The sequence below is a fragment of the Scyliorhinus canicula genome, chromosome 4, assembly GCF_902713615.1.
Source record: "Scyliorhinus canicula chromosome 4, sScyCan1.1, whole genome shotgun sequence".
NCBI classification, from domain to species: Eukaryota; Metazoa; Chordata; class Chondrichthyes; order Carcharhiniformes; family Scyliorhinidae; genus Scyliorhinus; species Scyliorhinus canicula.
The window spans coordinates 112448339-112461235 of NC_052149.1; the positions used below are offsets into that span (position 1 = coordinate 112448339).

A 12897-nucleotide genomic window follows, 5' to 3' on the forward strand; every position below is an offset into this window, starting at 1 on the left:
CACAGCACAGTCATCTGGTGACCAATCGGGACACAGATTGGGGAATCACTCCAGGGGAAGGAGTTCTCCTATGCCGAGGTATTTTAGAGCTAGCTCTAAACATTCTGCTCTTGAAGATCACTAAATAAATCCCTTTTTTCACTCATGGGGTCTCTGAAAGTGCATTGTTACAGAGGTAGTTCCAGGATTTTGACCCAATAAAAATGAATGCTCGTAAGTACCCTCGTCAAATGTTATAAGCTATAAAGTAGGAAAGTACAGTTCTCCGTACAATACAGAAGAATAGTTACATTTGTTCACAGTGGTAGCAGTAAATGTGGGAATATTGTGGTGTTTTACCTCCAAGTGTTCCGGAAAATAAAAAATGGGTGCCATACTTCTTGATTAGATTGTCGATTATCTGTTGTGGACTTGGTCTCCGTCCCAACAAACGTATATTCCGGATAAACTCTGGAGCAAGAGGCAAATCTGAGCCCAAAAAATCTCTTCTTTCCACAGCTAGATTATTCACCTTCCATCGACCAAACTCCCTGTCAACAGAAACACGCACATTACAAAAGTGGATAAACCAACTCACTTTGCAAAGTCGAAACTGTACATAACAAAACATTGCATTGTTCATCATTTACATTCATTTACATTACATACAAAAATAGATTTGCACGTACTGCAGCCCCAGCTAACAGTTTTTGAAAACAAAATATTTTAATACAACAGATGATCTCAGAATGGCAATGAGTTCCAGATGAGGGAGATCCCACATTGACACTCCTGAATTCTGGCTCCATATTCTACCATTGCCCAAGTTAATGATTAAGATAATGATGATGACCCAGATCTTATGGTCGATAGTGAAGCAGCGGTGTACGCCACTGACCGCGTTTAGAATTAGGTTACTACTTTCCACACAAGCCTCAGCAGGGACTTGCTCTCCAAGTTGCAAAATTGATCCATTGGTGATGTGAGAAGGGAGGCCTCGTGGCAAGCATACTCCTTGGTGAAGCCACATTTATTTTGATTTCACCTCAAAGTCTTTTCCAACTCAATGACAGATAAGTTTAGTTTTTAATCATTTAAAAAATGTTTTCTTTAATCTACTTTTAATTCTAGCCCCACAAACTGGCATCCTGCCATCCCTACTCCCCCCCCCCCCCCCCCCCCTTTCAACACTAGCAGGCTCCCACAACTTCACCAGCAGCCCTGCAGGCTCCATTTGTCAACCCATCCAGGAGCTCTGGCTCGACTCATTCACATCCCTGATACTCCCAACCCCTCGCCCCATGCCCAACACCCTTTTCTCTGTTGTTCATCCTCTGCCTTCTCCCAGCTCCTCCGGTTTTGCTCATCCTCACCACCACCTTCACCCTGGCTCTGCTCACTCCCTCCACCTTCCAAACCCGCTATGCACCCCTGCTCTGCTCACACCCACACCTTTGGCTGTGCTCATCCCTCCTACTCAGACACCCCCAACTCCGTTCAATGGCACCCTTGTCTCCCCCACTCCTCAGCTCCCTCTACCCTGAGTATTTCCAGCACTGTCTATTTTATTTCAAATTTCCATGATATTTTTGCTTTTGTATCATTTTGTTACATTCTGTTCTAATTGAATGTTTCCTTCGAGTGTATTTTTGTTGTAAAAATATTCGAAAGTAATATCAAACAGCAGTACAGCTGCCTCCAGCTACACTGAAAATGAAAAACGAAAATCGCTTATTGTCACGAGTAGGCTTCAAATGAAGTAACTGTGAAAAGCCCCTAGTCGCCACATTCCGGCGCCTGTTCGAGGAGGCTGGTATGGGAATCGAACCGTGCTGCTGGCCTGCTTGGTCTGCTTTCAAAGCCAGCGATTTAGCCCAGTGTGCTAAACAGCCCCTGGCTATCAACTACAAGGAATCTCACCACATTCTTTACTGAATTCATTTTATCATGCAGCCAATCTGAGCACATGATGAGAAACCATGATTTTGTTTCTTATTCTTTTTTTAAAATCTTTCATGGGATGTGGGCATCACTGGAAAGCCCAAAATCTGTTGACCATCCCTCATTACCCTTGACTCTAACTTAGTTAAGAGTCAACCATATTGCTGTGGGTCTGGAGTCCCATGTAGGCCAGACCAGGTAAGGAGAGCAGACTTCCTTCCCAAAAGAGCATTAATGAACCAGATGGATTTTCAATGACAGTTGATAATAGTTCCATGATCACCATTACTGAGACTAACTTTATATTCCAGGTTCCCCGAACAGGCGCCGGATTGTGGCGACTAGGAGCTTTTCACAGTAACTTCAGTGAAGCCTCCTTGTGACAATAAGCGATTATTATTATTATTATTCATAACCAACTTCAAATTTCACCAGCTGCTGTGGTGGGATTTGAACCCTTATCGCCAGAACAATACCTGGGTCTCTGGATTACTAGTGTAGTGCCACTACCACTATGCCACCGCCTTCCATCCCACACTAATTCTGGTGCTTGTGAGTTAACAGCCCACACTATATCAGGTGTTAAGTTGTTTCCAAACCTGCAATTGAGTTTGGAGCTGAAAAAGGTCAAAAATGGAGAAAGGTGAATCTGTTCCTTAAAGTTGGCAATATTGGTGAAAGAAAAGAACCGGGTTGCAATTGAAAATGGAGCTGGTAATGTCAGTTGAAAAGGGAAGATTTTGTTTGCAATCAGCAATGGAGCTCAGAGGCTCTGGAACAGAAAGCAAGACTATAATTCGGAATTGATTGAGAGGGGCTCTCACTGAAAAATGTGAGAAATGGACATGTTGCATGGTGATGTCAATGCTGAGCTAATGACTGCAGAGACATGAAGGAATGGTCAATATGGCGTTATAAATAATAGATCCAATATTTCAAGTCGACAATGATGCTTAAAGGAGGTATTAAGTTGTTAAATGATAGTAAATGATAGCAAGGCCAATTAAAAGGGCCAATTGACTTAGATTTTCAGAAGCCATTTGACTCATTTCCGCATGTGACGCAAATAACATTCAAGATTGTGGAATACATGGCAAATTAATAAATTGCACTGAAAACTAGTTCAGTGATAGATCATGGAAGGTGATTTTAAGTGGAGAAAATTCTAGGTCGGACTGGAGTAACCAGTCGCGTTATGCAGGACAGACCATTGCTCACATTATTAATAAATGAGTTGTAGAAAGTAGCTTAAAATGTATTATAAAATGTGGAGCTGCACAGCCAAACCTGAGCATAATATACAAAGTGATCTCAAATCAGTTGAACTGGTGAAATTATTATTTTTAAAAATAAATTTAGAATACCCAATTATTTTTTCCAATTAAGGGGCAATTTAGTGTGGCCAATCCACCTACCCTGCACATCTTTTTTGGGTTGTGGGGACGAAACCCACGCAGACACGGGGAGAATGTGCAAACTCCACACAGACTGTGACCCAGGGCCGGGATTCGAACCCGGGTCCTCAGCGCCATAGGCAACAATGCGAACCACTGTGCCACCGTGCTGCCCTGAACTGGTGAAATTATGATTAAACGAGGACATTTTTATATTGATTGTATTACATATATCTGTTGCAGTAATGTTATTAAGAACTTAGGTTCAGGATCCAGACTGTCTTTGCTAAAGCTTCAATTAAGAGGTTGTAAAAGGTGAGGTCATGATTACTTGTAGCCATTTAATTGTTTACAGAGAGATGCCTAATGCAACACTGTTATGATTTCTGGAGATTCCCTGCAGTGTAAATAATTTATGGGAGGGTGGTGTTTAGTCCCAGCTAAGCAGGTCATTGAACAAAGTGGGACACAGATAATGTAATTAATGGGAGGAGCCAGGTCTGTAACAAGCAATTTTGGCTGCTGGCTTTCTAGTCAGACAAAGACAGAAGGATTTGCGGACTGTTCCTAAAAGGGTCTCTCCCCGCTTTTCTGAAAGGAAATCGCCACACAATAGTACAGCAAGTATCCCTGTGTGTATTAATTTTATTTAGAAGTGGCTTTTTATCTGTAGCGGGCTTTGTTTAATTGGTAACAGAAAATATAAGGTAGTATTTAAAGTGTTTCTATGTTTTCTTTAGAATTGTTTAGCTGGTAATTATAGACCTGTTTTTCTGTGATGTTAATGCGGTTACTAATGTGTTAATAATAACATTTGTTTTAGTATAAATTATCCCTATTTGTCAGTGGAATCACTTTCCTCACAGTTTTACACAAATTGAAATATTGCTGGGGTACAAAAAAACAAGAAAATTACAGCACAGGAACAGGCCCTTCGACCCTCCAAGCCTGCACCGACCATGCTGCCCGTCTAAACTAAAAGCCCCTATCCTTCAGGGGACCATATCCCTCTATTCCCATCCTATTCATGTATTTTTCAAGACGCCCCTTAAAAGTCACTATCATAACTGCTTCCATCACCTCCTCCGGCAGCGAGTTCCAGGCACCCATTACCCTCTGTGTAGAAAACCTGCCTCGTACATCTCCTTTAAACCATGCCTCTCGCACCGTAAACCTATGCCCCCTGATAATGAACTCTTCCACCCTGGGAAAAAGTTTATGACTATCCAGTTGGTCCATGTCCCTCATAATCTTGTAGACTTCTGTCAGATCGCCCCCTCATCCTCTGTCACTCAATTGAGAACATAACAAATCTCTCCAACCTCTTCTCATAGCTAATGCCCTCCATGCCTGGCAACATCCTGGTAAATCTTTTCTGTACCCTCTCCAAACCCTCCACATCCTTCTGGTCATGTGGCGATCAGAATTTTACTTGCCAATCTTCCTGTAGTCTCGTCTGGTTTCCTAACATAAATTGACATCTGGTCCGGTACCGTAACAAGTTATGGAGTGATATTCAGAATCTACTGACCAATTCATACCCCCGTTGGACACCCAGTGACTCTTCAATGCAGAACCACAGCACCCCAGATGGGCTGCCCATCAAGTCACACCCTTTTTCAGATGCAACAACCCAGTCTACTGTCTGAATGATAGGTATAAGCCCTCGACCCTTTAAGTTATATATTCTGTCAAGCACATTAGTTTTATATCTGATTCTTGACAAAATCTTGTGTGACTATTGACAGAATTGTACTGTAGATTGAAGTACCATCAGCTCCACCAAGAACTTGTCAAAAATTAGTTGGGAACGATGGACTATAATGCATCTTGCCAACCGGCACTCAATAAGAATAAGCAATAGAATTTAATTTGCGCCTTCATTGTCTTAAATGGTCAAAGTGATTTGTTTATTTAGATTTATTGAAGGAATAGTTTTTTTTTCGATTGGATAAATGATTCACTGGGGATTTAGACAAACATACAAAAATGCATATGATATTTGGAATAGTGTTTGGGGCATGTGTTCCCTGGTTGCATGAAATATTGCTGAATTTTCTTCAAGGATATTGCAACAGGATTAGGTAATTTCACTCGATCATGACTGATGTGTATCTTAGCTTTATTTACCTGCCTTTCATCTATATTCCTTGATACCCTTGCCCATCAAATATCTTTCTATACCAAACTTGAACATTTTAATGTTTCCAGCATCCACAGACTTTGAGAATAGAGTACTCCAAATATTCACTACATTTTACATGACTTCAATCCTAAACGGCCTAACCCTAATTTAAGTTTGTGCCTGCCATGTTCTGGATTCCATCTGGCAATGGAAATCGTTTCTCAATCTCTGTCAAAGTTCTTGATCATTTGAAATCACTTTGTTATTTCATTTCTAAAGCCAAAGGGGTCAACAAAAGTGTTGGGTTTAATGCATGGTTGAACGAGCACTGGAGCTCTATGAGCTCTTTGGAGCAACAGCTGTTTGAACCGCACAGAGGGGCTCAAAAATAGTCAAGGTAATAATAATAATCGCTATTGTCACAAGTAGGCTTCAATGAAGTTACCGTGAAAAGCCCCGAGTCGCCACATTCCGGCGCCTGTTCGGGGAGGCCAGTATGGGAATTGAACCCGTGCTGCTGGCCTTGTTCTGCATTACAAGCCAGCTGTTTAGCCCACTGTGCTAAACCAACCCCTAAGGTTTGAAGCAACATAATGTTTTGCACAGAAGAAGAAGGAAACAAGTTGAATATTCCAATCAGACATTTGGTTGCAAAACTAACAAATATTTGTGCATTAAACCAAAATACTTCCGGCTGAAGGGTAACTTGGACACTACAGAATTACTTCCTAATGCATGCTTCAAGTGTTCACTGCATTTTTATGTTTCATAGCACAATTTAAACCTTAATAAATAGTTTAGCTGCCAAGGCCTGTAGATTGCTGGTATTCTGACAATAGGCACTATTTTTAACAACTGTTATGATCCAGCCCATGTTTATTGCTGTGTAAACCAAATCTCAAAGGAAACCTGGCCCACGTATCACAACATTCTTTTTTATTGTGGCAATGAGAAGAAAGGTTTATGGAACCCAGGAGCCACAAATTCCAGTAACACTTTTAGGATTGTAAATGAGAATATTTATCACCTAAAATAAAAAAAAGAATTTAAGCGCACAAGATTAGTTACACAGTTAAAATTTCCTTCACAGAACATTCCTTAACAGAACCTCACTTGGGTTCGACACACAGACACCACTCCCTTATCGATGTTCATTCCAGTAATATTATTATAAGGCAGATTCATTGTTGCTGTAGGAAAAGAATATGACAGGACTTCTCAGACTCACTTCAACTCTGCTGTGGAAATACAAGAAACTTTAAAAACAAAACCCTGTTTCCAGAAAAACAAACCCATTTCTGGCATTACTGGAATGGCTGATTCACATTTTGCATCTTAACAGCTCTTTACCCACCTCAAAGCTATGCCCTAGAAGGTCTCACATAGCCACCTCATCACACAACTCAATATCTCTCCTTAAGTATCCTTTTTCACTTTCATCTTCGATACTACAGTCATCAGCATATTTTTGAACTTAACTTTCCCGACAATCTGTCTTCAGTTTAATTAAATTAGTTTTACACACTTAGACCTACAAGCCTACATCACAGAATAACACAATAGACCTCCAAAATATTGAAAATAAAAACATCTTTTGTTACACAATCAACAAAATTTAGTTCAAGTGAAACTTTGAGTAGAATTTCCCAGCTCTTCACGCCAGCGGCATATTCTGGTTCCCCGTCGGCACACCGGTTTCCGGGAAATCCCGTTGACAACGGCGGGAGCAGGAAATGCCACTGGCGGGCTGCCTCCGCTGCCGAAAAACACGCGGGGCGAGATTATCCGCAAATGCGGAGAATCGTAAAGGCTGCCGTGGGACAGGCCGTGACCCACGGCAGCCCTCACGCCCACTTCCGGGGCCGATTCTCCCCCCCGGACGGGGCTAGGAGCGTGGCCCCGTGCGTCACGGCAGTGCGGCCTTGACAACGGTCGTCAAGGCCGCACGCCAAGCATCACGCCGGCTGATGCGGCCGATGACGTCAGCCGCGCATGCACAGGTTGGAAAACGCCAACCCGCGCATGCGCAGTTGGCATCTTTTCCCTCAGCGGGGCGGCGGAGGGAAAGAGTGCGTCCATTACGGACGCATGACCCGCGATTGGTGGGCACCGATCGCGGGCCTATGCCCCCTTGGCACGCCCGTGGTACTGCCGTGTCAAATGGGCCACCAGATGCCCCAAACGGCATCTGGTGCCCGTTTCACGATGGCAGCAAGCAGGTGTGTTTGCTGCCGTGTTGAAACGGGCGCGAAGGCCCGGCCGCTCGGCCCATCGGCCTCGGAGAATCGGCGCTCGCCGTACAAAATGGCGAGCGCCGATTCGTGGCGTGGGTCGGGCGTGGGGGGGGGGGGAGAATAGCGGGAGGGCGTGAAAAATGTCAGGAGGCCCTCCCGCTATTCTCCCACCCGGCATGGGGGGCGGAGAATCGCGCCCGCGGGGGTTGGCCAGTAAATCCCGACTTTACCTCCTCAGATACTCATTTCTGCAAGGGAAACGTACAGGAAAGGTCTAGCTCCAAGATCATGGGAAGCAAGCCGCTCAGAGGAACTGCAGTTCAGAAAAGATGGTTTATATAGACAAAGAACATACTTTAACTTCTTTCCAGTCACGGCCATTCACCCCTCAGCTTCATAACCAGCTATGAACTACGTACAGAGGCAAAGAAGAAGGATAATTACATGAACAGATGGAAGAGTAAATATGCAAACCTATCATCATCATTAACAACTTAATTCATTTTGTCCCAATGTAAACCCTGCCCCCAGGGTCATCTGTCACTTGTTCTTTCATTTTGCTTTCACACGGGGTCAGGGGTGAACTAGCTGGATGGATTCAGAACTGGCTTGACCATAGAAGACAGAGGGTAGCAGTGGAAGATTGGTTTTGCGAATGGAGTTCTGTAACTGGTGGTGCTCCTTGGGATCAGTACTGCTATTTATAAATGACTTGGAAGAAAATGTATCTGGTCTGATTAGCAAGTTGACAGATGATACTAAGATTGCTGGAGTTGCGGATAGTGATGAAGATTGTCAGAGAATACAGGAGGATATAGATACGTTGCAAAATTGGGCAGAGAAATGGCAGATGGAATTTAACCCGGACAAATGTGAGGTGATACATTTTGGTCGATCCAAATAAATGGCAGAACCATCAGGAGCACAGACACACCGAGAGATCTGGGTGTGCAGGTCCACAGATCCTTAAAGGTTGCAGCACAGGTGGAAATGGTGGTAAAGAAAGCATATGGCATGCTTGCCTACATCGGATGGGGCATCAAGTATAAAAGTTCACAAATTTTGTTACAGTTATATAGAACGTTGGTTAGGGCACATTTGGAATACTGTGTCCAATTCTGGTCACCACTACCAGAAGGAGGTGGAGGCTTTGGAAAAGACAGAAAATGATTACCAGGATGTTGCCTGGTATGGAGGGTATTAGCTATGAGGAGAGATTGAATAAACTGGGATTGTTCTCCCTTGAGAGACGGAGGCTGAGGGGCAACCCAATGGAAGTTTATTAAATTATGAGGGGTTCAGATAGTGTGAACAGTTGAAGACTTTTTCCCAGGGCTGTTTAGCACAACGCTAAATTGCTGGCTTTGAAAGCAGACCAAGCAGGCCAGCAGCACGGTTCGATTCCCGTAACAGCCTCCCCGGACAGGCGCCGGAATGTGGCGACTAGGGTTTTTCACAGTGACTTCATTTGAAGCCTACTCGTGACAATAAGCGATTTTCATTTCATTTTCAAATGACAATTACAAGGGGGCACAAGTTCAAGGTGATGGGGAAAGGTTCAGTGGAGGGTGGTGGTGGCCTGGAATGCACTGCCAAGTGAGATGGTTGAGGCAGATATGTTAGCGACCTTTAAGACTTATCTAGACAGACACATGAACAGACGGGGTATAGAAGGATGCAGGCGGTTCATCTACATAGGACATGTGATTGGCGCAGGCTTGAAGGGTCAAAGGGCCTGTTCCTGTGTTGTAATGTTCTTTGTTCTTTGTACTCTTATTCTCCAATTAAAATAATTCTGCTATTTTACCTTTATGCCACTATCAGCACCTCCTATAGTTCTTAACACTGCCATTAACACTTGCTTTGTCTTACGCTCTAAACATTTTTGTGAAATCTCACCTAGTTCCCACCTATCACTGACATTTTTATTTCACTCCATCTGCTCCACCCCCTCCCTAACAGTACATTTCTGATCCCATTTCTCCTTCTCTTTAACTCTGAAGAAGAGCTTAAAACACTAACGCCGTTTCTCTCTCCGTGATGCTGCCAGACCTGCCGGATTTAGTCAGCAATTTCTGTTTTTATTTCAGATTTCCGTCATCCACAGTATTGTGCTTTTATTGACAACTTCACTTTTCACAAAGTCCTAAATCTTTCCATGATGTAATCGAGAGACAGTCTTTGGGTAGGCTGGCGAGTTATCTAGAACCCCCAATTCACTCCCCAACAATCTTATCTTGCATGTTACCCACTCAAACCATTCAAATCCTGATTGTTCCATGGATTGGATGACTTCACTCAAAAATAAAAAGACCTTTCATAAATGATGAAAAGAATACATAGGGTAAATCTCAGATACAGTTAACATTTTGGGGGATTTATTTCCTCCCTGTGGGTGTGAAAATAAGGCTGCATTCTACATTTTTGCGCACATTCAGATTTTTGCTGAAAGAAATGAATGGAACAAGATCCAGCCCTTTACATAACAATTGCGTCAGTGTAGCGAAACAGCTCCAGGGCCCGACAGATGAACAGATGGATTTTTATTGCAACTTGCAGAGTGGAGGAATAGAGGATGTCACAATCACCACCCAAGTTCTCAAAAATAACTGAATGCTGAACATGAACCCAAAGTGAACATGAACCAATCCCATGGTGCATCTTAATGCTGATTGCTTGCTGAGGCAATGCTCACAGGCACTTTCTTTGTGCAACCCATATGCAACATATCATACTGAGTAGCATACAGGAAGACAATTAAGTAATGTTAAATTTAATTAGTAAAACATTAAAATTGATAAAAGGATGCAAGAAGCTGCCCAGCTCCAAGGCAACCTTCCTTTGAAACGATCGATGAATAAATTTGCAATGTGAGTTCATGCCCTTCACCCAGCAACATAATATGGGGCAACAATAGTTGGCAGTCAACAAATTTACTCTGAATAGCTGGGCTTTTACAAATAGGCTTGAATGCTGCAGTAATTGTGCGTTTGGGAATCATGGCCACGATTCTCCGAATACCCGGCCAAGTGTTGACGACGGTGTCAAAAGCGACGCGAGAAGGGCAGCACGGTGGCGCAGTGGATAGCACTGTTGCCTCACAGCGCCGAGGTACCAGGTTCGATCCCGGCTCTGGGTCACTGTCCGTGTGGAGTTTGCACATTCTCCCCGTGTTTGCGTGGGTTTCACTCCCACAACCCAAAGACGTGCAGGGTAGGTGGATTGGCCACGCTAAATTGCCCCTTAATTGGAAAATATTAATTGGGTACTCTAAATTTATTTTTAAAAAACGGCGTGAGCAACTCTGGTGTCAACGGGCCTCCAAGTCAAGATATTCACCCCTTTCTAGGGGGCTGGTACAGCGCAGATGTGGTGTCCGCTGCTCGAAAGCTGGCATGCCACGGCCGCCGCGGGTCCTCGCATGCGCGTGGGCAGTGCCCTAATGGGGCAGAGGAACATAGGAACCCCCCCCGGAATTAACCCGCCCGCCGATCAGTAGGCCCTGATCACGGGCCTGGCCACCGTGGAGGCCATCCCCGGAGTTGGATCCACCCGCCCCCCCACCAGGACGGCTGCCGCAGCCAGAACACCAAGGTCCCGTCAGGTAGGACCATACGTAACCGATGCCGGCGGTATTCGGCGGGCACTCAGCCCGGCGAGGCATGGAGGATTGCCAGGGGAGGCGCTTTCAATGGCCCCAACCGACGCGGTGGCGACCCTGCGTGTGCAATTGGCTCCGATTCTCCGGTCCCCAAAGAGTTGGTGGTCCGGCGTCAGAGCGGCAATGGTGCAATTCTCCCCCCCCCCCCGCCTCACCCGTCCGGCAATTCTCCGACCTGGCGCAGGATCAGAAAATTCTGGCCCCTATCTTGCACAACTCCTGAATATTCGACATACCAAGAGCATCTTGTTTTTGTTCTTGGCTACTTTGTAAGTGGCTGCTTTCTGTTTAAGATTGGCCTGTTTAGAAAGAAATGAGGAGATTGTGCATTGCAAATGGTTTGAATGGTCTCTCCAGAAAGCTTATGAGATGTAAGGGTGCGGAATAAAGGGCACCCTCACCTCTGAAATGATCTGCTGTCCTGAAGAGTTCTTGGTTTACAAGACAAACATTTCTGAACAACTTTTATAAAGAAAATATTCCGGACCTGCAGATTGTACCATGATTAAAATGAAAGTTGAATCTGAATCTATTGTTACAAATTGAGACAAAAGTACCCTGATTAAATATGTGAATTGATGTTACTTACACTGGGTGGTAGGGAATTGAAGGAATCATATTGTGGTCCTGATATTTTTATTTAACATAATGAAATGTTGTTTCCAATTCCAGGAGGTACCGTTCTTCTTTGTCATTTGTTCAACCGAGGAAAAGTTCCTCCTTGGATTTAGCCACACACCAGATTCCTTAATTAATAAAAAAGAATGGAAGTGCAGGGATTGCACTGCTTTTTCGTTCACTGCTCGACTACTGGCAACCATTCATTCAGCCATTGCACTCCTGCTCTTTTGAGTGTCCTTCACTCCTGTTCTGCCTCAAGGCCCTGCACCCAGCATGCAAAGATCAAGGACATACAGCTGAATGTCGTGATATATAGTATTCTGGGCTTTATTAATAGGGGCATAGAGTACAAGACCAAGGAGGTTACGCTGAACTTGTACAAGGCATTAGTTAGACCTCAGTTGAAATATTGTGTACAGTTCTGGGGCCACACTATAGGAATGATGTGAACACATTAAAGAGATTGCAGAAAAGGTTTACAAGAATGGTTACAAGGATGTGGAACTTCAGTTACGAGGATAGATTGGAGAGGTTGGGACTGTTTTCCTTGGAGGGAAGAAAGCTGGGAGGAGATCTGATAGACATGATGACAATCATGAGAGAGCTGGATTGAGTAGATATGGAGAAACTGTACCCGCTCAGAAAAGGATCAAGAACGAGAGGGAACAGATCTAAAATGATTTTCAAAAGTAACAAATGTGATGTGAGGAAATCGTTTTCACACAATGAACGGTTCTGGTCAGGAATGCACTGCCTGGAAGTGTGGTGGGGTTCGTTCAATTAAGGAATACAAGGAGGCATTACAGGGGCATTTGGAAAAAGGCAGGGGAATGGCACTAAATCATGATGCTCGTTTGGAGAGCTGGTGCTGACACGATGGACCAAATGGCCTCCTTCTGCCCCATAACAATTCTGAGATACTGTCATAAATGAGGACAGTGT

General features: G+C 44.0%; 1 protein-coding gene across 10 annotated transcripts in view; it reads right to left on the bottom strand.

The window, feature by feature from the left end:
- Nucleotides 1–12897, bottom strand: part of LOC119964904 (BMP/retinoic acid-inducible neural-specific protein 3-like) — a 209894-nt gene that overhangs the window by 101136 nt on the left and 95861 nt on the right. For all 10 annotated transcript variants that reach the window (XM_038795008.1, XM_038795004.1, XM_038795002.1 and 7 more), the window contains exon 3: nucleotides 340–530. In XM_038795008.1, coding sequence (XP_038650936.1) covers nucleotides 340–530 — 191 coding nt within the window. The remainder of the gene's footprint in view (nucleotides 1–339; nucleotides 531–12897) is intronic.